The sequence below is a fragment of the Notechis scutatus genome, chromosome 3 (genome assembly GCF_049901735.1).
Source record: "Notechis scutatus isolate UNSWTSFEM ecotype Mainland chromosome 3, rNotScu1.2, whole genome shotgun sequence".
Taxonomy (NCBI): domain Eukaryota; kingdom Metazoa; phylum Chordata; class Lepidosauria; order Squamata; family Elapidae; genus Notechis; species Notechis scutatus.
In genome coordinates this window covers 26,014,233-26,040,408 of record NC_142011.1, presented here as the reverse complement: position 1 = coordinate 26,040,408, position 26,176 = coordinate 26,014,233, and the positions used below count along the sequence as shown (strand labels likewise).

The following is a 26,176-nucleotide window of genomic DNA, read 5'->3' as shown; positions in this document are numbered from 1 at the left end:
GTTTGTCAACAGCATACAAATTGGGCAAAAACCATGGAAGACAGTGGTCTTTAGATAGCCAGGCTTTATGCCATGGATAGGTTTCTAATAAACAACCAACACTTTGCATTGCACTCAGAAGCTGACCAATTCACAGAAGCCAAGCAACTCATGGAGCAAAGGTTCAACTGTACCTAACAACACTTGTCTACAATTACATATACCATAACATTTGGGACCAGCTATGGCATCTGACTGCTTTTCAAGGGAAATCTCATATAGAGCATACTGCAATAAATCCATGCATTAAGAAAATATTAAGAACAATACTGCTCTGCCGTACCACCCATGTTGTGAGGATCAAATATTAAGTCAAAACTGATGTATAAAAGCAGAATTCTAGAATCAAGTTGAACTCAGGACAATGGTCGAATTTGCAGGAAAGCAATTTTTTTTAACTAAATAAGTTCAAATATACCATTCTCTCTACCAATACTGCTCATTTACAAAATAACCATTTCAAAAATCACTATAGTCCACTTATCAAATCTATGTGTTTGAAAAGCTAGTCTTGAGTCACTCTATATCTATAAGATTGGCTTATTTGTAGAAAAGGGAGAAGGATTAAAATAACTTAAAGTTTAGTTTAGTTTAGTTTAGCTTATTGTTATTGCACCTCGTACAACAAAATTAAATACCATCTTCATCTGAATGAAGCAAATATTCCTGCAACATTCTGGTGTTATGGCAACAAGAAATGCTGTCTTACACATTAACAAGTGACTCAAAAGTTTTGGACATTAATTCGGTTAATACTAAAATTAACCTTTTTACTAGGAATATTGGGTACATGGGGGAAAATTTGCTGTAGTGGTTAAGGTGCTTTTCTAGAAACCTGGAATGTGTGAGTTCTAGCCCTCTAGGTACAGTATGAAAAATTGGCTGGGTGACTTCAGGCCAATCATTGTCCAAGATAGTTGTTGTGGAAAACATAAGAGGAGGGAGAAGCATTGAGATGTTTATTATTTAACAAAATGGTGGAATAAAAATCTAAATCCTGCTTAATAGTGGGGTAGGGGAAAAAATAACTTCAAAAGGCTAATATTGCTACTGGGTAAAACTTGCATTCCTGTCAAAATTTCTAAAACACAAGAAATAGAAGACTAAATGTTTCCAATGTGGTAGCCAAATGTGCAATGGCACTATCCCTTGGCAATACCATGAAAAAAAAAAATCAGTTAAAAACTCAAAGATTGGGATGCCTTTTTCAGATTACCTGAAGAACATGAAAAGGAATACATGAAAGGCTTTAGTTTGTAAAGAGATTGTTTGTTCATAAAGTATTGCAGAAAGTTTTTCAGTAGTCATAGAAAATGATGCATAGACTGTGGTTTATATATTCAGAAAGAACTATTTCAGAAGCAAATATTATGGGGAACTACAGACCACTATGTTTTCTTCTTCAATATAAGAATTGTTTAGAGTATGTAGCCTTAAATTGAAATACTTAAAAACAATGCTAAAACTTCAAGCATGAAGTGCAAATGAATTTTCTAGGCAATTTTAAGCATTTGAAAAAAAAATTATAATATATTTATAAAAATGTATAATATAATTTATAAAACAAATTATAATTTATAGAATGCCAAAAAATGCTTGAACAAAATTTGCAGTCATGGTAAGTGGTTAACCTAGTGATAAATTGATAAAAAACATCATCAAAAAAACACAACGAAGAATGTTCTTTCTGTGCTAACTCAGAAAGCTCAAACTGCCCAAGGAGCTGCTGATACAGTTCTACAGAGGAATTATTGAGTCTATCATCTGCACCTCTATAACTGTCTGGTTTGGTCCTGGAACCTAACAGGACAGACACAGACTTCAGAGGATAATTAGGACTGCAGAAAAAACAATTACTATCCACCTGCTTTCAGTCGAGGACCTGTATACTGCACGAGTCAAAAAGAGGGCTGTGAAAGTATTTACAGACCCCTCACATCCCGGACATAAACTGTTTCAACTCCTTTCCTCAAAACAACGCTATAGAGCACTGCACACCAGAACAACTAGACACAAGAACAGTTTTTTCCCGAACGCCATCACTCTGCTAAACAAATAATTCCCTCAAAACTGTCCAACTATTTACAAAGTCTGCACTACTATTACTATTAATCTTCTCATCACTCCTTATCACCCATCCCCTCCCACTTGTGACTGTATGGCTGTAACTTTTGTCGCTTGTATCCTTATGATGTATATTGACTGTTTCCTAGTATGATTTGATTGCTTATTGTACCCTATGACTATTATTAAGTGTTGTACCTTATGATTCTTGACTCTTGATGAATGTATCTTTTCTTTTATGTATACTGAGAGCATATGCAACAAGACAAATTCCTTGTGTGTCCAATCACACTTGACCAATAAAAGAATTCTAATTCTAAAATATTTAGTTAGGAGCAGAAAGCAGTGGATAATTACAGGAGTCTTAAGAGGAACAAAAAAATTGTAAAAGTTTGGATTAGAAGTGCATTCACAAATGTTCTAGAATTAGGCTGACAAGTAAAATTTTATATCCTCAAATTATTTAGAGCAGCCGACCCCAACATTTCAAGCTCCAAAGACCGGCAGAAGCAGGGGGGATGGGGGAGGGAGGGGATGGTTTCACACAAGTAAGCTAATCTTGCGCATGTGCAAATGAAGCTTTGTATGCTCACCCAATACTTGCGCGGCCAATGGGTCATGTACCGGTAGCAGTCCACAGAGCAGGAGTTAGGGACTCCTGATTTAGAGTGATTCTTTTAAAAAAAGGAAGAGTACCAAGGTTTATGTTGGATTGGTTCAGAAATGGGGAAATGCAGTTTGGTGTAAGCCGTGTAATTAAATGTAAACCACTTCATAATGAGGAAAAAGAAAAAAAGGAACTCCTGACATCTCCCATATATTGCTGATGGTGATTGTGATGGAATGTGCACCTGAAGATGTGTGTGGGGGTGGAGGGTCGGATTGTGGCAGGAGCACTGCAATTTCCCAGGGAGGAAGCAGTGCATTGCAGAGAGAAGCCCAAATAAAGATACTGCAAAGTCCCGAACATGATGGGTTAGGAAGGAAGAGGTCCAGGGTAGCCACATCGTAGAATCTCTCAAGATATATTCATTAGGTTAAAAGGTTAAAGCTTTAGTCTGGCAAGATTCTGCCTATTATGCAAATATAGAATTGAGTCGATTGGATTTCACTGTGTTGTCTTTGGATTTGAGCCTGACAGTGATTGACCAAGAAAACTGATCTGGATTTTTGGTGGATAACCTGATAACCCATGTTGCTATCATGTTGGGAATACTGTGCACATGACTATTATAACATGCAATGAAGAGCAGAAAAAATACTCTGGGGGAAAACTCTAATGATGAGTTTTCCAGACACCAAAATTGCAATATTTGAGAATAAAGAGAAGGCAAAATAAAGATATACAGGTGAAACTCGAAAAAATTAAAAAATCATGCAAAAGTCCATTTATTTAAGTAATGCAACTTAAAAGGTGAAACTAATATATGAGATAGACTCATTACATGCAAAGCAAGATAGTTCAAGCTGTGATTTGTCATAATTGAGATGATTATGGCTTACAGTTTCATGAAAACCCCAAATCCACAATCTCAGAAAATTAGAATATTACATGCAATCAGTAAAACAAGGATTGTACATAAAACAATATCGGACCTCTGAAAAGTATAAGCATACATAGGTACTCAGTACTTGGTTTGGGCCCTTTTTGCAGCAATTACTGCCTCGATGTGGCGTGGCATGGAAGCTATCAGCCTGTGGCACTGCTGGGGTGTTGTGGAAGACCGGGATGCTTCAATAGCGGCCTTCAGCTCTTCTGCATTGTTCGGTCTCATGTCTCTCATCTTTTTCTTGGCAATGCCCCATAGATTCTCTACAGCAGTGGTCTCCAACCTTTTTGTACCAGGGACCGGTTTCAAGCAGAAACATTTTTTCAAGGACGGGGGGAGAGAATCCGAGTTTGGTAGTTTGCTTGCAGACGTTTCATTACCTGACTAGGTAACATCTGATGTTGTTACCTAGTCGGGTAATAAACGTCTGCCAGCAAACCACCAAGTTCAGGAGCGCCTCGGCCCTGCCTCCCTCAGCCCCATCCCTCAGGTGTCTCCCTCCCTCCCTCCCTCAGGTGTCTGCCTCGTTCCTCTCTCAGTCACTCTATCGCTCCTACAGCAGCCCAGGAAGAAACTGCTTCAAAGAAGCCGGGGTGGGGGGTGGGGTGGCTTTTCCTGTCGCCACAGCTTCCCGAGCGCCCGTTTCACCCCACCCGCCCGCCCGCCCGCTCGCGGTTCAATCCACAGTGCTCCGTTCTACCTGCCTGCCTGCCTGCCTTCTTAGTTTCGGAGCAGCTTGGCTGATAAAAAGAGGCGAATAGTTATTATTCTCAGCCGAAGCTGCTCCCAAACAACCAGACAGGCAGGCAGGCAGAACGGAGCACTGTGGATTGAACCGCGAGCGGGCGGGCGGGCGGGGTGGGGGTGAAACGGGCGCTTCGGGGAAGCTGCGGCGACAGGAAAAGCCACCCCCCCGGCTTCTTTGAAGCAGTTTCTTCCTGGGCTGGTGGAGGAGCGAGAAAGCGACTGAGAGAGCTGAGCCAGAGAGCAGGACAGGCTTCGGTTGCTTCCTCCCTCCCCTTCTTTCATTTGTGTCCTTGATCCCCGATCCCAGCAGCATTCACCGAAGGTGAAGAAAGCCGCCATTTTTTTATTTTTTTTTCTTTGCGGCCCGGTAAAGAGTGCTCCACGGCCCGGTACCGGTCCGCGGCCCGGTGGTTGGGGACCCCTGCTCTACAGGGTTCAGGTCAGGCGAGTTTTCTGGACAATCAAGCACAGTAATCCCACGGTCATTGAACCAGGTTTTGGTGCTTTTGGCAGTGTGGGCAGGTGCCAAGTCCTGCTGGAAAATGAAGTCAGCATCCCCATAAAGCTTGTCTGTGGAAGGAAGCATGAAGTGCTCCAAAATTTCCTGGTAGACTGCTGCGTTGACCCTGGACTTAATGAAGCACAGTGGACCAACACCAGCAGATGACATGGCTCCCCAAATCAACACAGACTGTGGAAACTTCACACTGGACTTCAAGCATCTTGCAGTGTGTGCCTCTCCATTCTTCCTCCAGACTCTTTCCAAATGAGATGCAAAAGTTGCTCTCATCAGAAAAGAGGACTTTGGACCACTGAGCAACAGACCAGTTCTGTTTTTCTTTAGCCCAGGTAAGACACTTCTGATGTTGTTTGTTGTTCAGGAGTGGCTTGACAAGAGGAATACGACATTTGAAGCCCATGTCCAGAATCTGTCTGTGTGTGGTGGCTCTTAATGTACTAACTCCAGCTCAGTCCACTCCTTGTGAAAGTCCCCAACGCTTTTGAATGGCTTTTTCCTGACAATCCTCTCCAGGTTGCGGTCATCCCTGCTGCTTGTGCACCTTTTTCTTCCACACTTTTCCCTTCCACATAACTTTCTATTAATGTGCTTTGATACAGCACTTTGGGAACATCCAACTTCTTTTTCAATTACCTTTTGAGGCTTTCCCTCCTTATGGAGGGTGTCAATGATGGTTTTCTGCACAACTGTCAGGTCAGCAGTCTTTCCCATGATTGTGATTCCGACTGAATCAGACTGAGAGACTATTTAAAGGCTCAGGAACCCTTTGCAGGTGTTATGGCTTAATTAGCTGATTAGAATGGGACACTTTGACCCTAGAATATTGAACCTTTTCACAATATTCTAATTTTCTGAGATTGTGGATTTGGGGTTTTCATGAGCTGTAAGCCATAATCATCTCAATTATGACATATCACGGCTTGAACTATTTTGCTTTGCATGTAATGAGTCTATCTGATACATTAGGTTCACCTTTTAAGTTGCATTACTGAAATAAATGAACTTTTGCACGATATTCTAATTTTTTGAGTTTCACCTGTATAAAAGTAAGCAATGTGTGAAAGTATATAGAAATAAGCGTCATCCTTTCTTGATACCAATCCTAAAATATTTTAATACAACTGAATAATCCAAGACTTTTTGCACCAGTAAACTTTCTAAAGGACTTAACAAATATATATAGGTTGAGGCTATCAGTGACTGCCAATTATTATAGTGATACATTGCCTCCAGAATCAGAAATAATGCATCTCTGACCATCATTTACTAGGAAGCACAAAAAATGGTATCCTGTTTTGTTGTTTGCAGCCTAACATAAACATCTAGTTGTGCAATATGAAGAGAGAAAAATGGTCTTATTGTATCTTTAGTCTCATCCAGTTGTCTTTTGTTTATATTTCATGTTGCATTCAACCTTATTTCAACCTTACAAATATTTTGTAATTGATAGGAAAAAGTTATACTCCGATAACATTAAAAAATTAGATCCTCAATCATAAAATGCACTGAGTTGGTTTTGTCAATATTCTCATTCCAAACTACCTTGGAGAGCTATTGTGAGAAATAAGCCTGCTCTGACATGGCCAATAAACCAAGGAAGTGGTGGCTATGTTCCTTTCATCCTTTTATATTCATAATAGTCTTAAATGATTTGCAATGGAAGTAAGGAGCCATCTTTTCAAGCAAATGTCCCTGCTTAGTGATTAGAAGTTCATTGTAAGACATGCAGCCAGAAAGAGATCACATTTCTCAAGCTTGCAGAACACCTCAATGACACTGCTGCAACAAACACAGTAGCTAATTGGGAGCTAGGTTCACTGAGGTCAAGAGAAGTATCTATTTCAAAAATAGATCGACAAACATTGAAATCAAATCTTGTACATATTACTCAAGCCTGTTTTGGTAGCTTTTGTAAATGACATATATTGTATCATTTCTTCTTATTAATTTTACATTTTTATTCTTTACTTTTTTTAGTTTTTGTAACTTTATTTTATTCGTATGCGTAGCTCAAGGTGGAAAACATAAAATGAAGAATATAATCTCGCTAAGCTGAGAGTTTAAACTGAATCAGTTCAGCTATTCAGACTAGATGTATAGGAAAACAAAACATTCTTAATATGACCTTCTGTTATAAACAATTTTTAAACACTAGGAGTTTTTGTAGTAAGTTGGGTTGCAAATGTAAAAAAAAAAAAACCTTAATGAAAAAAGGTTATATTTTTGCAAATCGTTATCATGTCTGTTTTCAAAACTTCAAAAAAGTATGAGGAAGCGCCCCATGGGTCACATGATCACGATTTGCCACCTTCCTTGCCAAGCTTTCCACAAGCAAAGTTACAGAGAAGCTGGTAGGGAAACTCAGAAATCACTCTGTTAAGTGTCCCTGGTTTCTCTATGCTTGTACTAACCCCCAATCTCCATCTGGCCCCCTCCCCTGTGCTTGTGCAGTTTCACAGCCTCCTTCTCTTGCCCTCCCCACGGCCACCCACCCCCATTCTCCTTACCTGGTGCCCCCGCTGCTTCCTGTTTTAACAAGCCACACCCACTGAAGTTATAACAGCAATTTGGACTGCTGAGACTGTTGCTACTCAGCAATGGATCATTTAACTTGTGCTTTACAACCACACTGCTTAGTAACAGCAATGCCTGTCCCAATTGCCATTGTAATCCGAGGACTACCTGTAAACCACACTAGTTACAAAAAATGTTTTTAAAAATTAGACATCAAGTTACCTTAGTGTGGAACATTGTTTTCTTATAATCCTTTAATCCCAATATTCAATCTTTTCACCATCTGCCAATGTTATGAAATGCTATGGATTCTGACTTTGAAGGATCTCTTCAAATGTTACAAGTTCAAAACATATTCACGTGTGTGGTCAGTTTTATTTTGAGGTTAGAACAACATGCACCTTTTGCTTGATCTTAGAACAAAACATTACCAATCTGGAGGCTTCTAAATGCAGCAAATGAAACAAAACTTGTTCAGTAAGAGCACAGTGTTCATCCCACATAAACAATTAAAGCAGGATCATTTACACCTGGGCGAAATCAATGTTATTAAACCATTTTCCTTGCTTAAAATATTAACTTATGGTAAATAGAGAATTGTGACTGATTATATTGTATGGATTTCCCCCCATTTATTTGAAAAACTAATTCTCCAGTGTCTAGGTTGTATTTTTTTATCCTTGCAATAAGCCACAGGAAAAGACGAAGAAAAAAAAGAAAAATATATATATACCAGAGTCAGTGAAAGTCCTGCTCCCCCCACCACTGACTCTCATGCAACCATTTCATGTACGCGGAGATTCTCCCAAGATGCTATAATTTGTCTTAGAGGCAGGAGAAGACTTCCAAGACCCATTGCAGCACTGGAGAATGTATGAGGTATGGAGGAAAAGGAAAATCTTTATAGCTTCATCTACTTCTTCAACACTTATTTCAATGAAAGTCCTTCTCCCAAAGTAAAGCTAGAACTAAGAAGAAATTTCCTGAAAGTTAGAACAATTAATCAGTGGAACAATTTGCCTCCAGAGGTTGTGAATGCTCCAACACCGGAAGTTTTAAGAAGAGATTGAACAACCATTTGTCTGAAATGGTATAGGGCAGGGGGTGGGCAAACTACGGCCCGCGGGCCACATCCGGCTCGTTGGTCTGTCCAATCCGGCCCGCCCCTGAAAAAAAATCGCTGCCATTGGTCTGTCCAATCCGGCCCGCCCCTGAAAAAAAATTGCTGGGCGTGGCATATTGCCCTGTGCCGCGTGGCCCCCAAAGCTGCAAAACAGTGCGGAGCGATCTAGGGGTAGGAAAGAAAAGAAATTTGCAAAGGCCTTGGCTGGGAGTTCGAAATCACCTTCGAGTGCGACCTCTCCGAAGGTGAGTCCCCACCGATCCCCCTTTTTTTTCCGGGGCTTCCAGGCTTAAACTTTGCAAAGGCAAAGCTTACAGGCTGGAGCGTCTTCCTGCCAAGGAGCGGGAAGGGTTCCGCCCGGCGGGCGGGGCGGGCTGCTTGGAGTGGGCTGCTTGGAGCCACCTAAAGCTAGGCCGCTGCTGGTGGAGACTTGCCCTGCCTTGGTTTCCCGGCTCGGCGGTCCTGCTCGGGTGGCACTTTAAAAGCCTGCTCCCAGCACCCGAGCAACTTTCCAGCAACTTTCGGCTTCGTTTTAACTCGCGGGCGCTCGCGCCTGGCCCCGAGCCGCGCGGCGGAGGAGAAGCCCGGCGGGCGGGTGGGCAGGCGGGCTGCTTGGAGGAGGTGACCGGCGGCACTCCAGGCTTCCCCTCCGCCGTGCGGCTTGGGGCGGCGCGGCGCCCGCGAGTTAAAAGCAAGCCGAAAGTTGCTGGGAGTTGCTCGGGTTTCGGGCTTCAGGGCTTTGCAAAGGCAAAGTTTGCAGGCTGGAGTGTCTTCCCGCTGAGGACCGGGAAGGGTTCCGCCCGGGCGGGCGGGCGGGCTGCTTGGAGCGGGCTGCCGTGCGGCTCGGGCGGCGCAAGCGCCCACGAGTTAAAACAAAGCCGAAAGTTGCTGGGAAGTTGCTCGGGTTTCCGAGGCTTCCAGGGCTTTGCAAAGGCAAAGTTTGAAGGCCGAGGAGTGGGAAGGGTTCCGCCCGGCGGGCGGGGCGGGCTGCTTGGAGTGGGCTGCCGTGCGGCTCGGGGCCAGACGCTCCAGCCTGCAAACTTTGCCTTTGCAAAGCCCTGAAAGCCCCGGAAACCCGAGCAACTTCCCAGCAACTTTCGGCTTCGTTTTAACTCATGGGCACTTGCGCCTGGCCCCGAGCTGCGCGGCAGAGGGGAAGCCCGGCGGGCGGGCGGGCTGCTTGGAGGAGGCGACCCCGCGGTGCTCCAGCAGCAGCAACAGGCAGTTCCACTCGGGCTCCGCTCAGGTGTCCGGCTGGGGCTGTCAGGAGTTGCTACCGCCGGCGCAGCTCCGCGCGGCTCCAGTCCTGCATTGCCTTGGGAAGGAAAAGGCAAAACCAGGAGCCGCTGAGCCTGAGCCTCCGGTGCCGCTGCTGCCATTGCAAAGCACCGCTGCAGCTCTTCCTTTTTGCCTTTCCCTTCCCGAGGCAACGCAGGACTGGAGACACGCGGAGCCGTGCCGGCGGTAGCAACTCCTGACTCAGGGGGCCTCCGAGGGGAGGGGAAGGAGGAGAAAAGGGGGGGAGGGGGGGGGCGATTCCCAAAAAATCTTGTGCTGACCCGGCCCGTCTGTCAAATTTTAAAAGTCAATGTGGCCCCCGAGGCAAAAAGTTTGCCCACCCCTGGTATAGGGTTTCCTGCCTGAGAAGGGGGTTGGACTAGAAGACCCTAACTCTCCAAGGTCCCTTCCAACTGTTATTCTATTCTATTCTATTCTATTCTATTCTATTCTATTCTATTCTATTCTATTCTATTCTATTCTATTCTAAATGAAGTAAGAGAGAAAGAATTTTCTAAGAATTGGATATTGTCATTTTAGCTATGCTATGCTCCTCTGAGAGTGCTGAGTTTTCCTATGGATTGTCATTTGATGTTTACTGTTAATTAGCCAGAGTTTACTGACTGACGCTATAAAATAAATATTATATAAATTGTGCTTCCCTTGTAAAGATGACCTCATTGCAGTAATCAGATTTTTAAAAGAAACTTGTTCGGCATCAAACTGTCCTCCAAATTTGATTGCTGTCAAGGAGGATTAGAAGGAAAAACATCAAGTTTAATTTAAAAAAACCTATTTGAGTGGTGTGTATAAAAAGAAAAGAAGCAAGATACCAAGGCATTGTAAGACAAAAAAAACATCAGCACAAAAAAGTAATACATCATCAGGCAAGTTGGTCATTGTAAACCAGAACATATTTTCATTAATCAATAAACAGTAAATCACTTGGCATCTTAAAAGGCCTCACTATCAATCATTTCCATAAATAATAATAGATGTTTCCTCTGTGCAACTGGTAAGACCATTAACATTCTTTGGAGCTCTTCTGAAGTATTTAATATATCAAATCTTAAAAAGTGAAATATGCTTGTAGAAAATGAAAATTTCAGCTAATTGACCTTCGTTACAGCCCTATTCTATTGTAAGTTTTCTACAGAAAACACACTCTGCATACTAAAGATTCAAAACTTGGCCTTCAGCATCTGACGTAGTAGGGGTAGGAAAAGCTTTAGAGTTACTATTGGAGAAGAAACTAGTAGGGACACAAGAATTATTTAATGATCTAATATAAAAAATCTGCATAATTTAGCCTGGAAGTTTACAATATATTAAAAATCTATAAAGACTCGAACACTATTCAATATTTTTTACAGGCAATCTAGGGACCTGGGTTGGTTAGATGTAATATTTGTTCTCTCAAATGTTAAAGCACTACATTCTCTGCAATGAATCCCATGACTGGTCACTGGCCCTGATGCTACTCGCCTTTTGCAAAGGACTGAAGACCTGGCATCAAAAATGGAGGTTAGCTACCATGAGATGTTATTGTTCTACTAAATGATCACAGCAGGTTTTTTTTTTAATGCTTTGTTGAGATTGATTTCTTGCATTGTTTATAATGTGTTCTTAGCTGCCCAAAGCCACATCTGCAAGATGCAGGGACACTTAAATTGATTTAGTAAATAAAAATGGAACATGTAAATGTTTAGCACATATACACTGCTTTCAATATTTTGTAAAATAAGAGCACGAATGACCGTTTTTTTTAAATAACTGCTGTGCATTTAAAAACATCAACTGTACCTTAGCTTTACAATGTTCAATGTGGGTAGCACTAGGACTACAACAAGCATTGGATTTGAAGTAGTAGCTCTATGAGCTAGACTAGATCGAAAATTGGCCCCATGGGAAGGCAAGAACTGCATTTTAGTGAGATAGGCTGTTGCTAGTCTGCTTAGTCAGGAATGAGTCACTCAAGTCTCTTCCTAACAATATCTCCTTTCCCTCGGGCTTCAAGAATGTCCCTGCCCTTGTTGCTTCTGTATATTCCCTTCAAGGCCATTTCTATGGCTCTCTACACAGAAAGAAACATGTATTTCAGAGCATGGCACTTGGCATGTCTCAGCAATTCCTTAAAGCCGTGTAGCAGCCGTGGATGGCAGCCATTCAACCCAGAAGAAAGAATGCCTCTCCTAAAGCAGTAGCTGACAGATGCAATAGGGGTGCCACCCTGTAATCCAAAGCCACATATCTCCTTCAAATCTGAAGTGCTGCATTGTCACAGGAAACACCAGACCAGTGCTGAATTTGTGCAGTTGAACCAGTATTTAATACTTGTTGTTAAAGGCAAATTAAAAAGTAATCTGTAGCATTGAAGGTGTCTAATATTTACAGCATTTATGTAAACAGAAAATTCAGTTATAAGATGACATGCTAAAATGATGTTTAGTATATCATGGGGGAAAGTCTCTTTTGCTAAAATAAGGTTTAGTATATCACAGAAAAAAAGTCTCTTTGGACTCAGGACAGACCTGTAATAAAAAATACTTGAATTTGCTAGTTGATGGCATCTAACTGACTTTGCTGATTTTTTTTGTGGAAATCTCCAGGAAACCTCAGAGTTGAAAGCTAGATGAAAAGTCAAAAAACGATTGTGAAAAAAGGCTTAGATTAATGGCAAACAAATCCTGTACTGTTGTCAAGAGAACTACATAAAAATGTCTAGGAGCTTAAATTGAATCAAAGGAAACTACTTTTTTTAATTAATGAAATGTAATAAAAGAACACCCAGTAGTCTTTAATGTGCTTCAAGGGCTACAAATTTTCTAGAAATGAAGGTAGTTATTCTTAATGGCGTTTACCAAAAATATTTTTGTCAGGTTACACTGAGGGAAATGAAATGAAAAAAGTAATGTGTTAAAACTAACTTTATTAAACAGCACCTAAGGTAATAAGATAATAACTATAGTTTCCAAGTTCATGTACACATCTAAGAATGAATATTCATAATGAATATCTTTTTCCATTACTATTTTGGGTAAACCTGCACTGAGTTTCACAATCCTCTTACATCTCCCTGACATCTCCCAACTTAAAAATGAAACTTGAGTAGGGCAAATAATCTTACAGAGATTTAAAGCAAATTAGAAATGCAATGTAAAACTTTTTTGTGTTATAAAAATCTGAGCAGTTTAGGAAAGATGGGAAGGAAACACGTATCAACAAAGCGTAGTAAAAGTAAAATAATTTGTTCAAAACAGCAAGGTTGTAGTAATTTAATCACAAGGCTTGACTAGCATTATATCAGGTTGTGCAATTAGTGTCACTAATTGCATAACCTGATATAATGCTAGTCAAGCCTTGCGATTAAATTACTAAAGCCTTGTTATTAAATTACAAGTGTTCTTCATTATTGTAACTAATAATTCTATACACAGAACTCTTCCATCCAACATTTATCACCTACAAATTCTCCTGCTAAAGTTTTGTGGATATTTCTTTAGCTATTAGCTATAAAAAGTAAAGGTAAAGGTTTTCCTATCAATCATGTCTGACTCTAGCCACAATGTTCAACTCTGTTTCTTGGCCGAGGGAACCAGTGTTGTCCAAAGACAATTTTCTGTGGTCATGTGGCCAGCAGGTCAATACGCCAAAGGTGCACAGAATGCTGTTACCTTCCCACCGAAGTGGTATACATAATATAAGAAGAACATGGTTACATCTTAAACAACAGATTTCTTTCAGTAACAGTTTAGGTCAACTAGAATTCTGTTTTAAAAGTTGAGCACTAAGTGATGAATGACACCTCTAAGAAAGGCACATGACTCTGAAAGAGATGCTTGGATTTTTCATGCAAAACTTCTAAGTAAAATCCCTGGTCTGGAGGAGCAGATGAAAAGGTATCTATCTGCCCAAGTGTAAATGAAAATTATAGTCTGAGCAACCAGAAGTCTGATTTAATATACAGAATAAATTCTGCAGTTCACAAAATAAATTTATCCACATAAAATCTAAAGGGTCAAAAGCATCACAATAATCTTATTCAGATTCTTAAGCACTTAGCTAGTCAACACAGATCTAATTTCTTACACCAGCTTCTTACAATCTATCAAAGGTACACACAAAATTAGGATGATTTTCCAAGCTCTGTCAATGTCAAAGTAATTATTTATTTATGGCATTCATACCTTTCTTTCAGCCACAAAGACTCCCAGAAAGCTTACAAATCAATAAAAACAAGAGACAGCCCCTGACCTCAAGTTTACTATCTAAAAAGAATGGGCTGAAAGAAAGAAAAGAAAGAATGGGGAAGGAAATGGAAAGCAACTAAATCCAGGTCCGGGATCTTTTGTGCTTAGCTCTGGTTACAACTATCTAAATTAGCTTTAAAAAGCCAAAGTTGTCAATCTTACAATCAGCTGAAAAAGAAGAGTCAAATATTTCTGGGCAGTCAATTATGCTCCAGAAAAGCTTGCTTCTGAATTCTCCCTGTGCTGCAGTCTGATAGGAAGGGCTGCTAAACAATATTTAGAAGACAAATAGAGAGAACTAATGATTGTTTTGGTCCACTTCTCTGTCTTTACTATGGCTTGAAGGAATGATTTAGAGAAAGATTGCATTAAAATGCTGCACTTGCTAAAAATCTACCTCTCAATAACAAGATGCTTACTATAGCTTCAGGTTCATTTGCCTGAAGAAAATGGTTTTAATCAAAACTAGTTCATAGAAGACAAATAACACTGTAACAGCCGAAACAAACCAAGTCAGTTAAATTTAGGTCCTCTTATTTTTGCATCTTTTCAAAATGTATTATAGCAGTGGTGGCTAACTTTTTTGGGCTCCTGTGCCAAAAACTGTGAGCGTTTGCACGCTCGCGCTCATGTGCCAGCACCCAGAAGGCAATGCACACACACACACACGCCCTACACATGCAAGTGCAATCCCCACCCGCCCATCCACCCCCCCTCACCTGCACTGCACCTCACAGCTGATTTTCGGCCATTTGAGGCCTTTTTCAGCCTCCCAGAGGCTTCAGGAAGGCTTCTGCAGGCTTTTCAGTCTGAAAACTAGGCCCATTTCATCACTTCCGGCATTTCCAGAAAAACAGGAAGTGACAAAATGGGCCTAGTTTTTGGCCTGAAAAGCCTGCAGAAGCCTTCCTGAAGCCTCTGGGAGGCTGAAAAAGGCCTCAAACCAGCCAAAAATCAGCTGTGAGGCATGTGCATGCACAGTGAGGTAAGTTGCCTGCAGCTCGCGTGCCAGCACAACTGGCTCTGCATGCCACCTGTGGCATGCTTGCCATAGGTTCGCCATCACGGTATTATAGGATAGAGTCTAGAACGGGGTGTCAAACTGGTGGCCCGTGGACTGGATGCGTCACGCGCAGGCCACGCCCACTCCAGCTCCAGAAATGGGGAAACATCGCAAAATGTCACATGACAGCAACATGATGCCACAAGTTTGACACCTGTGGTCTAGAACATGTCCCCTAAATAGATCCCATAACAGTGGCCATAATAATGGTAGCCATTTAGCAACCAAATTGTTATGCAGGTACTCCTTAACTTACAATCATTCAATTAGTGACCATTCAAAGTTACAACAGCACTGACAAAAGTCATTTATGATTTTTTCACACGACTGCTGCAGCATCCCCTTGGTCACATGATCAAAATTCAGATACTTGGCAACTGGCATGTATTTATGACAGTTTCTGCATCTTCGGGTCATGCGATCTCCTTTTGGAAACTTCTGACAAGGAAAGTCAATGGGGAAATCAGATTCACTTAACAACCGTTTTACTACCTTAACTGGGGCAAAACTCACAACAACTGCCTTGCTTAGCAATGGAAATTTTAGGCTCAATTGTGGACGTAAGTTAAGGACAATCTGTGTATTATTTTCACAGTAACTGAATTATTTAGCCATAATATAACCAGAAAATAATCGTGTTGAACAATGTGTTGATTTTATTTGCATTCTAAATGTTTTTAAATTATATGCTTTAAATAAACACTCTTTACATTTTTAAATATTGAAGTGTTGTCTTTTTTTTCTTTCAAGCTTGCATTTCTTTCCATATCAGTAAAAACAGAAGAAATTATAATTGTGCAACAGATCAAAAGTATTTTACTTACGAATTCATAATCACCGTCCAGAGGAACTCTCCAATCTGAGGAACATCTTTCAGATACCTGCCTTCCATAGTTGTTTTGCCAATTCTCTTTTTCCTTTTGCTCAAAATAGTCAAGGAAAGATGGTCTGACAGCCTGCATGGTTTCATCTCTCCCTACAAGTAAAGACACATTTATTGATTCCGAAGAGAAGGTGTTTCATGTATTAATAACCCCTTTTAAGCAAATTTAATATTCAAATATGTCCCTCTTGTGACTAATTGAAAGTAAATATTAAAAATCTGATTCACAAAGAATTTTGCCACTATGTCCTATCGGCCTATCAGTGAATGTGGTAGGCTTCATTTCACTGCTATTATCACTATAATCCTATACTGTGTCCAAACATTTTTGTCTTTTGCACTTCCCCCATAGATGTTGTTTTACTCGCTTCATTTCTCAGAGCTTCTTGGAGAACTATGACACACCATATGATAAGTTACTGAGTAAAGTCCAGTCAGGAGCAAATTCATCCAATACTCTATCTTATCCACACTGCAGAAGAATTTCCATCAGAGATGGATTCTTCAAATAGGAAATAAATAGTTGGTGATTCTAGTAACGGAACATATATATTTCCTTGCTTAGAAGAGGGGCAGGAAAGAGTTTCACAAGCCTAATTTAAAAACAGGAGGAAAACTAGCGATACACTAATTGTATTCATCTCCTAAAATCACTCAGTTTAGAATCTTTAGGTATTAATTTCTACACCTTAAAACCCACATTACATCTATACATTCCACATTGCAACTAGGTTATTAACAGACAGGTAGGATCAAGTTCATGTGAAGTATCAGTACCAATTTATAAACCCTTAGTAAGACCACACTTAGAATACTGGATTACTACTGGCCACTATATTATAAAAAAGATGCAGAGACACTTGAAAGAGTGCAGAAAAGAGCAACAAAGATGATTAGGGATCTCGAAGCTAAAACATGTGAAGAACGGTTGCAGGAATTGGGTTTGTCTAGTCTGGTGAAAAGAAGGACTAGATGTGATGTGATAGCAATGTTCCAATATTTGAGGGGCTGCCACAAAGAAGAGGGGAGTCAATGTATTTTCCAAAGCATCAGAAGGCAAGACAAGAAGCAATGGATGGAAACTGAACAAAGTGAAGCAACCTAGAACTACGAGAAAATTCTTAATAGTGAGAACAATTAACCAGTGGAACAGCTTGCCTTCAGAAGTTTTGGATGCTCCATCACTGGAGGCTTTTAAGAAGAGACTGGACAACCAATTTTCTGGAATGATATAGGGTCTCCTGCTTGAGCAGGCGGTGGGACTTCTAAGGTCCCTCCCAACTGTTATTCTGTTATCACAGTAGTACCCTGGGCAGTGATTAACGTGTAGAATTAGGGTGATGAAGATCCTGGATCAAGTCCATTGTTAGCCAGAGAATGGCTGCCTTGGAGCCAATTTCCATCTCCTACAAGACTAATCCATAGTACTGTAACTGTGGGGGGAAACAATGAGAGGAGATCGTGCTATATGAAGTGTAGAGGTTTTAGAAGAAAGACAGGTTATAAATTTAACAAATAGAAAATGTTGGGTTTGACTTATAAATCATTAAACTATTTCAGCAACTGTTTTGCTTGTATTTTAAAGATTTTTAAGACCACATTAATGATGTTATCAGGGAGTTCTGTTTCAGTTCTGTTTCTGTCATTTTAAATATTCAGGCATCATTTAGATAATGCAATGTCATTTAGATAACACACTGAGAATTTGTTTTCAATTATCTCCATTTCACACAGAGAAGAAGAATCAAGTGAAACATTCAAGAGTAGGGAAAAATAACACTGTATGTAGTTAGTGTACTTATTTTACAGCAATCATTAGCAATAGCCCACTCTGTCATGAGATGTGGAAGCTTATGGAAATAAATCCCCATTCTGTAACTAGTTCTTCTTTTAAACATATCCTTTTAAGTTACCAACCCAGGGCTAATAAAGGAAAGTATTATTCAGAAGTCTGGGTTTCTCAGCAGAGGCAATGGAATAGCCTTGCTTCTCTTTTTTTACTCTACAACTTGATGGAATGGCTGTAAATTAACTGAGAAAGTGCAAAAGGCAACAGATAGTGGAGAGAATGGAATGTCAAGTTTCTTTTTGCTCCCATGAATATTCAATTATGAGGTGCACATATATGTGACAACAATCCATGCACTGAACAAAACACAAAGCACTCTTAGAAACATTCAACAGATTTATCCAACTATTATTTAACTAATAAAAAGGATAAAATGTTTTAATAAAAGCTTTTATTTCGCAGTTAAATTACCCTTCGATGAACTTGGAGAAAGGTCCACATGATGCAGCCCACCCTTATAATCCACTCTCCTTTCCAAAAATGGAAAATTGTTGCATATTTATGATCGGTAAACCTTGACGTCTACCATGTCAATGCAATTTCTGTTTTATAGTTATCTAGAAAAGCTGCATAATAAATTCCAACTGAAGCATTTAGTCTGCAATTTTATATGCACTTATATGTTATGACTGTGGTTGGGCTTCCCAATTAACATACATAAGATTGTTCTAAAATTACTGTACCAGTTTCAATGCACAATATTCCAGATATACTAAAACCCTTATGTAATAAGGCAGACTAAAAACATAATTTCTGCAGCATAAATGGCAAAAAATGCATGGCAGTTTAGAATGTGTACCAACCGTGAAGTTGGAACAAAAAAAAAAAAGAATTACAATCTTCCCAATATATTTTCTATATAAGTTTCTATAAAACTCAGAAAAAGCTTTTCTAAAGCACAACTCTCAAAACCATTATTTAATAGCAAATTGTAACACAGTGCAAAATGTTCATCTTGGTCCAAGACAGATACAAAAGTTTGCTGACATTTGCAGTGCCAAATTTGCGCGGCCTGCTCAGAAATACAAATTTTGGTTGATTGATTTTCCCTTAATGGAAATTCCACATCAGCATAACCACTAAAGAAGTATTACTCCAAGTTCTTATTAATTTCTGGAAGATTATCTTATGTAAGACCTTCCCAAACAACATCAATGATCATAGAGGAATCTATAACAGATAGTATCTGTCTTCAGTGATATTTTAGGCACAATATTTTCACATGAAAATCATGTCCTATTGCAAGGCCAACTATAATTCCCAATTGTTAATATTCTATATTCTTGCACATTTTTTTAAAAAAATGTGCTCTGCTAAGAAGCTGGCCTATGTAACTCTAGAAGTATATTGCCTAGTATGCTGGTCTGAATAAAGCCAAACTGATACGCCCTACAAAACAATGGAATCCATGTAAAATGTCAAATACAGTATCTGCAAAATGAATCATAAAAAGACATAAAACCATCAATACTCCCAGCTTGTTTACCAAGATGATTCATATATAAATGCGATGTTGTTTTGAAGAGTGATGGATTCCTGCATGAAAATCGCCACCTACACACATTTCTGAGTTTGCTCTGAAAGATCAAATCAATGTGTCCAAATTGTTAAAGAAAAATAACTTACTTTTGAAATCTTGCAGTGTTTCACATACTATAATGTATATCTTTTGAACATATTTTATTAGTAATACAAAGTGTGGTTAGTCATAGGGATTATCATAGGCAGTCCAGAACTTGCATACCAAAAAGATCTGAGTCCTGGAATACAAAACACGCTTTAAGCCAGGGGGTGTGGAACTATGGCCCATTTTAGGACTTGGAAACTTCAACTTCCAGAATTCCTGAGCTAGCCATGCTGGCTCAGGAATCCTGGGAGTTGAAGTCCACAAGTCATAAAACATGGCCATAGTTCCACACCTTTAAGCCAATACAAGGTTCACTCACAAACCCATTTTTCCCATACATACTGTTGGGAATGATAGTAACCTAACAGTTGGGTTGGCAATATATAAACCAGGATAGTAATTTTAATACTGTATCTTTAAGAGAATGCTGTAAGTGTGATTGGCTGAGGTTCCTCCAACGGCCATAAGATGGAGCCAGAAACCTGTTTTTTTCTCCTTGCATTTCCTGTATTGCCATTTTGCCTGATTGTCGTTCTGCTCAGATTGCTGTGAGTCTTGCAACTGTTAGCAAACTCCGTTTACTGAACTCTGTTTATGATACTTGACTTCGTTTTTGGATTATCCCTGGACTGATACTAACTGCTTTAACTGTGTATGATTTGGACTGTTTGTTAGACTTTGTTTACCCGTTTACTGGAAGTAAAACCTACATTTTACTATTCAGTGTTTATGTATGCTGGTTGTGTGTTATTCAACATCACTCTCACTACGTTTCCCTGAGTGCACTCATTCTCCTAACAGGGAATACCTCAACACATGCTTTCAAAACACAAGTGCAAATATGGTTTGAGAAGTTTATTTAAGAACCTTAGTTCAAGATGGACTTGGCTATCCAAAATATTGACACCGTGGAGAAAATCTTCTGGCAAGTGAGAGCTCAATGATTGGTTATACCCATCACTTGCAGCCACTCTCGGTCATCTCCCATATGTTATAAAGCCATAATTTCAAATATTTTAATAAATCAATTTTTATTATTTGTAATCCTATATGTGTGTTGACAAAGACAGAATGAAAAAAAAACCTTTATAAGGATAATATTCTACTCATAGCATAGACAAATGACAAAGTGAACTGCCATAAAGAAATGGTCAATAGTTAATATTTCAAGGTATGCAAAGGATTCCGTGCATACAGTCTAAAATATTAATATAAATCTTTAAAATGCCAATAGCAATTTAACTGGCATTCCTAGAAGTATTCAAGTATATAAGTAAACTATAGATTTCTGAATTATTAAAGACAAGAACTTTTTCCTTACTGCAATTTTCTCTTTGAAACTCGTTTTACACAATGATACGATAAAGTATCATAAAAGTACAGATGCAAAAAAAAAATTTGAATGTCTAACTCAGAAATATAGATCACCATAAGTCTTACGTTTAGTAGTGAGAGACATGTGCTATTTTATTAGATCATAGTAACAGAGGGATAGCAAAAGTAATAGTCAATGGCTAAGATTCTATAGAATGAAGAAAATAAAGAGATACTATAGAAAAAAACAGAAGTTGCAGTGGGAAAAAGGGGGGATTAGGGGATGAAGTATCTGCAGGTCCCAGAGTGTGTTTCAATGGTTAGATAGTCTAGACATTAGTATCTGAATACATGTTTTTAAACATTCATATTTTTTTTAATCTAGGGGTTTGTTTTTAATCTAGAGAAACCTTATTGGTCACTCCTGAAGATGACTTCCAATGGGACTTGGAGTACCACCGTGCTAATCCTGTTAGACTGAATCTCAATAGTACACAGCTCCAATAAATACTCTTCTGAACCACCTGCGACTGTTGGGATTGAAGGAAACAGTTTGATAGCAATTCTGCTCTTCCCTAAGCAAGTGTTGAAAGTGAAGGAGGAAGAAAGTTCACGGCTCTAATTAGCCCAAGACATAGCTTATCCCTATCTTATTAACATTTATGAAAGCTCTGGCAAAAATCATCTGTTGGTCAATGTTAAGATTATCATCACTACGCTGATGATAACTAAATCTCTACCCTGGACTAAAAGAGAAATTAAATGGATGTCCTGACCCAGAATCTGGAGACCGTCAGGGACTTGATGGATTGAAAGAGGCTCAAATTGGATTGCTTGCAAGACAAAGTGGCTGTTTGTTCAGAAATCTTCTGATGTCTGAGAAATTCCAAATTTGGCTCTGCATGTGGTTGTTTTTTTCCCTAAAGGAGCAGTTCCCTGATCTAAGACTTCAGCAGAACATCTGTTTTGTTTAAATGTTGCTTGTTTGCTTTTGATGTAACAAGTATGAAGCCAGCCATTGTGTTCATAATTACTGGTTATTCAGTAAACCTTAGTTAAACAAACTTTGTGTAGTGTATAAGCCAGGTCTATAATTAAAATAGAAAGACGTGCTCAGTACAAAGTAACCAGCTATTTATCCCTACTTTTTATGTACTCAATAAAAACAAGTTTGTGATAAAGTGCTAAATGGTAGATATTAGATCTCAACATGTGTAATATCAATAATGCTATAAGATTTCAGTATATTTAAGCTTTACAACTAATAGATTTTTAAAAATGCATAAAAAGACATTCTGGAGCAGCAAAATCTTATCTGCAACCATAATAAAGCCATCTCTTATGAAAGTTATTTTCAAAACAGGAAACCAGGCATAAGATATAACAGAAAAAAACTGCCTGATTAAAGCTCCTTCAGCTCCCTTAAAAATATGTGATCAATCATGCTTTGTCTACACATTTAAAGGATGCTGTTCTGAGGCTCCTATAATTATACTATTTCAGATCTCCAATTTTACTGAGAAAATAGAGCCATTGCTCTGCATGAAAAATTACCAAGTGAAAAGTTTATTGAATGAAGCAGATGAGCTTTACTTTTCTAATATAATGATATGTGAGAATGACCTTGGGAGACAAAAGGAAGAGCTGCATTTTGCTGCTCTCCCCTGGGTTGGGGCAAATTCTGTCCCAGTTGCTGTATTAGTTTTATGATCGCATTCTGTAAAAAATTAGTTACTTATACATCCATGTGTTGCTGGTGGTGTAATAACGTTGCAGCTAGATGCTTGGAAGGTAGAAGTGTCCCCTAAGGACTGCAGACCATTACAAAAACTCCAATCAAAATTTTGTGCCTCTTCTTAAGAAAAAAATAAGAGTCTGAAAAGACTGAGGTGAGCCCTTTGAGATAATCCAGACAGGAAGCAGAATTATGAGTCCCAACTCTATCTTTGTAGTAAGATTACGTTAACAGAATTTTGAAGGATGGGAAACATTTCTCCTTACCTCTTTCTACTCTCTGGAAAATAGGCATACCTGAACACAGTTTCTCAGCATGCCTTGGGATAATCCACACATATGAGTTGAATCTGCCTTTCTGCCCAGAGTCATCAATCTTTGCCATACCTCTTCCTGTCGGGGCAGGAAGCCCCCTAGCCCCAGTCACGACGAAGGTGCAGCCATTTGATGATATTCCTGTGGCATTGGGTCTGCATTCCATCTGGACACTGGACCAGATGGTTGCCAGGGTGGGAGTGGATTATCCCAAGGCATGCTGAGAAACTGCATTCAGGAAAGCCAACGCCTATTCTCCAGCATGCCTTTGGGATAATCCACACATATGGGACATCTGTGGCAGATGTCCCTATGGGCGGGAAGAAGTCTGGTCCTGTGCACTCCCATCTGTATGCACTCATTGTAGCACACTTCTTCTGAAGGCCGCCTTAGCTGAGGCATATGTGTCCAGTCTGTAGTGCTTTACGAATGGAGACAGAGAGGACCATGTAGCCGCCCTGCAGATGTCCTCAAGTGAGGCCTGCGTCCCCCAGGCAGCTGTGGTAGCTGTGCTTCTGGTCGAGTGAGCTGTTACCTGTCTGGGTGTTGGAAGAGCCTGGGTCTCGTACGCCTTGGCTATACAAGCCCTGAACCAGTGGCCTATAGTTGAAGAGGAGACTTTAGTGCCCACTGAAGATGGCTGAAACGAGATGAACAGGGCCTTGGTTTTACAATACGTTGATGTACGTTTGATGTACCTGCGAAGAGCCCTCTGAACATCCAATTTGTGCCATCTGTGCTCTCTGTTGTGTGAAGGAGCAGGGCAAAAGTCGGGAAGAACAACTTCCTGAGCCCTGTGGTAACGAGAATTTACCTTCAGGATGAAGGAGGGATCGAGGCGCAGGACAACCCTGTTGTCTTGAAATGTACAGAGGTCTTCCCTGATGGAAAGAGCTGCCAATTCTGATATGTACCAGACCGATGTGATGGCCACTAAGAAGGTGAATTTAAACGTTAAGAACCGCAGGCTTACAAATTGAAGAGGTTCAAACAGGTCCTGAGTAAGGGCTTGTAATACTGTAGACAGGTTCCAAGAAGGATATCTGTGGACAGTTGGAGATTTAAGATAGATAGCTCCTTTGGGGAAAGAGCGGACAACTGGATGATGAGCTAAGGAATTGCTCTTCCCGTAGTACAACACAGTGGATAGGACTGCTACCTGCCTGCGTAGCATACTAGGAGAGAACCCTTTGTTGAGTCCTGTTTGTAAAAAGTCCAGGATCTGTGACACTGAGGCCGCAGTCGGGTCTGTACCCTTCTTGGTGCACCATTGATGGAATGCTTTCCAGGTAGTGTTGTATATTCTGTTTGTAGAAGGCCTCCTGAAGGCTTATATTGTTTTGATGACATTTCTGGAAAACTTATTCCTCCTCAGGATCCTTCTTTCAAGTGCCAGGCGGTCAATTGGAGCCACTGTGGCTTCGGGTGTTCCAAGACCCCCTGGCTGACAGATATCCTGCTCTGAGGGATCCTCCAAGGGCGGGACACTGACAGGCTCACTAGATCCGCATAACACGACTGTCTGGGCCAGTGGGGAGTGATGAGGATGATTTCTGCCTGCTCTAGAAGTACTTTCCTTATCACCCCCGGTATGAGGGGAAGAGGAAGGAAGGCGTAAAGGAGACCCTTGAGCCAGCGGCTGCGAAGGGCATTTACCCCTTCTGAGCCCGGCAATGGGAATCTGGAGTAGAATCAGGGAAGTTGGGTGTTCATTGGAGTGGCAAAGAGGTTGAGTACTGGCTTCCCAAATCTCTGAGCTATGCCCTGTAACAAATCTGGATGGAGTTACCACTCAGAGTTGTCCACCCTGGTCCTGCTTAGGTAATCTGTCTGGACATGTGGTCTGCCTTGATTGACAATCTCCACCCAGGTTCCCAGTCACTGCATTTTGGACATGAGGATTCTGGAGTGGGTCCCTCCCTGGCTATTGATGTGTGCTTTGGCTGCCACATTGTCCATTAGGATCAGTACGTGTTGGCCGGTTACTGTGCTTTGGAAGTGTTTGAAAGCTAAGTGAATGGCTCTCAGTTCTAACCAGTTTATGTTGTGTTGAAGGTCCGCTGTGGACCATTGACCCTGCGCAAGCTGGAACTGTAGATGGGGCCCCCATCCAAACAGACTTGCATCTGAAGTGACTGTGATGCAATTGGGTTCTTTGAATAGGGACCCCTTGGTGATTGCTGGGGAAACCCACCACCTGAGGGATCTGAGGACATCCAACTGGAGTTGGACCCTGACGTTGGAGGTGCTGGTGCCTGTCCCCTGAAACGGTAGGAGGAACCATTGGAGAGGTCTGGCGTGCAATCGGGCCTATGATACTATGGTTATGCATGAGATTTATTTTCCCAGAAGCTGGGAAAGCACTGCCAAGGGAGCCGCTTGCTCCGCTATGACCTGTGCAATCAAGGACCTGATACTGTCCTGATGCTCCTACAATAAATATACTTTGCATAGATTTGTGTCTATCACCGCGCCCAGATGAAGGAGGCGGGTGGAAGGTATTAGCTGGCTTTTCTGGGAATTGATTGAAAATCTGTGGTCTTGTAGAACCTGGGTTGTGTAAGTCAGGTCTGATTTGAATTGTTGGCTGGAGCTGGACTGGATTAGGATGTCATCCAGATAGCACTGGACGCGCACCGGAATTGTTCTGAGGTGCGCAGCCAGTGCTGCCAGAACTTTTGTGAAGGTTCTGGGGGCCGATGACAGTCCGAAAGGCAGGGCCTTGTATTGATAATGGTCCCCTGCATAATAGAACCTGAGAAACCTCCGATGGGAGGGATAGATGGGGATGTGGAGGTAGGCCCCTGTCAGATTGATGGACATTAGTAAATCGCTTCCCCCTACACTCTCCAAGATGGACTGCAGAGATTGCATCTTGAATCTCTTGTATTCTAAATGAGCAATGATATTTTTGAGATCCAGGATCGCTCTCCATCACCACCACCCCCGAGGACTTGGGAAGTACAAATAGAATGGAGTAAAACCTGTACCCCCTCTGGTACCGGCTCGATGGCCTGGATGTCCAGCAAATGCTGGACCGCCGTGTCCATGAGCTTTCTCCTTACGTGATTCTTGGAGGTTGGATCGCTTTGCACTCATGAGTTCCATGCTGCCTTGGTCAGGCATGCTGCTAATGCCCAGATTGCAGGGAGGAGAGCTCTCTCAATCCTCCAATCGTGTTGCTCCTAGGGAAATTCCAGGCCTGGAAGCCTTCCCTGGGTTGTGGCAGTGCAATGGCAGCCCTACCAGTCTCCTGGATAGCCTGAAAAACTCGCCATGTGGCCAAAATGGCCACCGCCTGCCCCA

At 40.8% G+C, this 26,176-nt stretch overlaps 1 protein-coding gene across 1 annotated transcript in view; it reads right to left on the bottom strand.

Annotated features, from left to right (window-relative positions):
• Positions 1-26,176, bottom strand: part of STK4 (serine/threonine kinase 4) — a 60,564-nt gene that overhangs the window by 7,713 nt on the left and 26,675 nt on the right. The window contains exon 10 of the mRNA XM_026665032.2: positions 15,973-16,124. Coding sequence (XP_026520817.1) covers positions 15,973-16,124 — 152 coding nt within the window. The remainder of the gene's footprint in view (positions 1-15,972; positions 16,125-26,176) is intronic.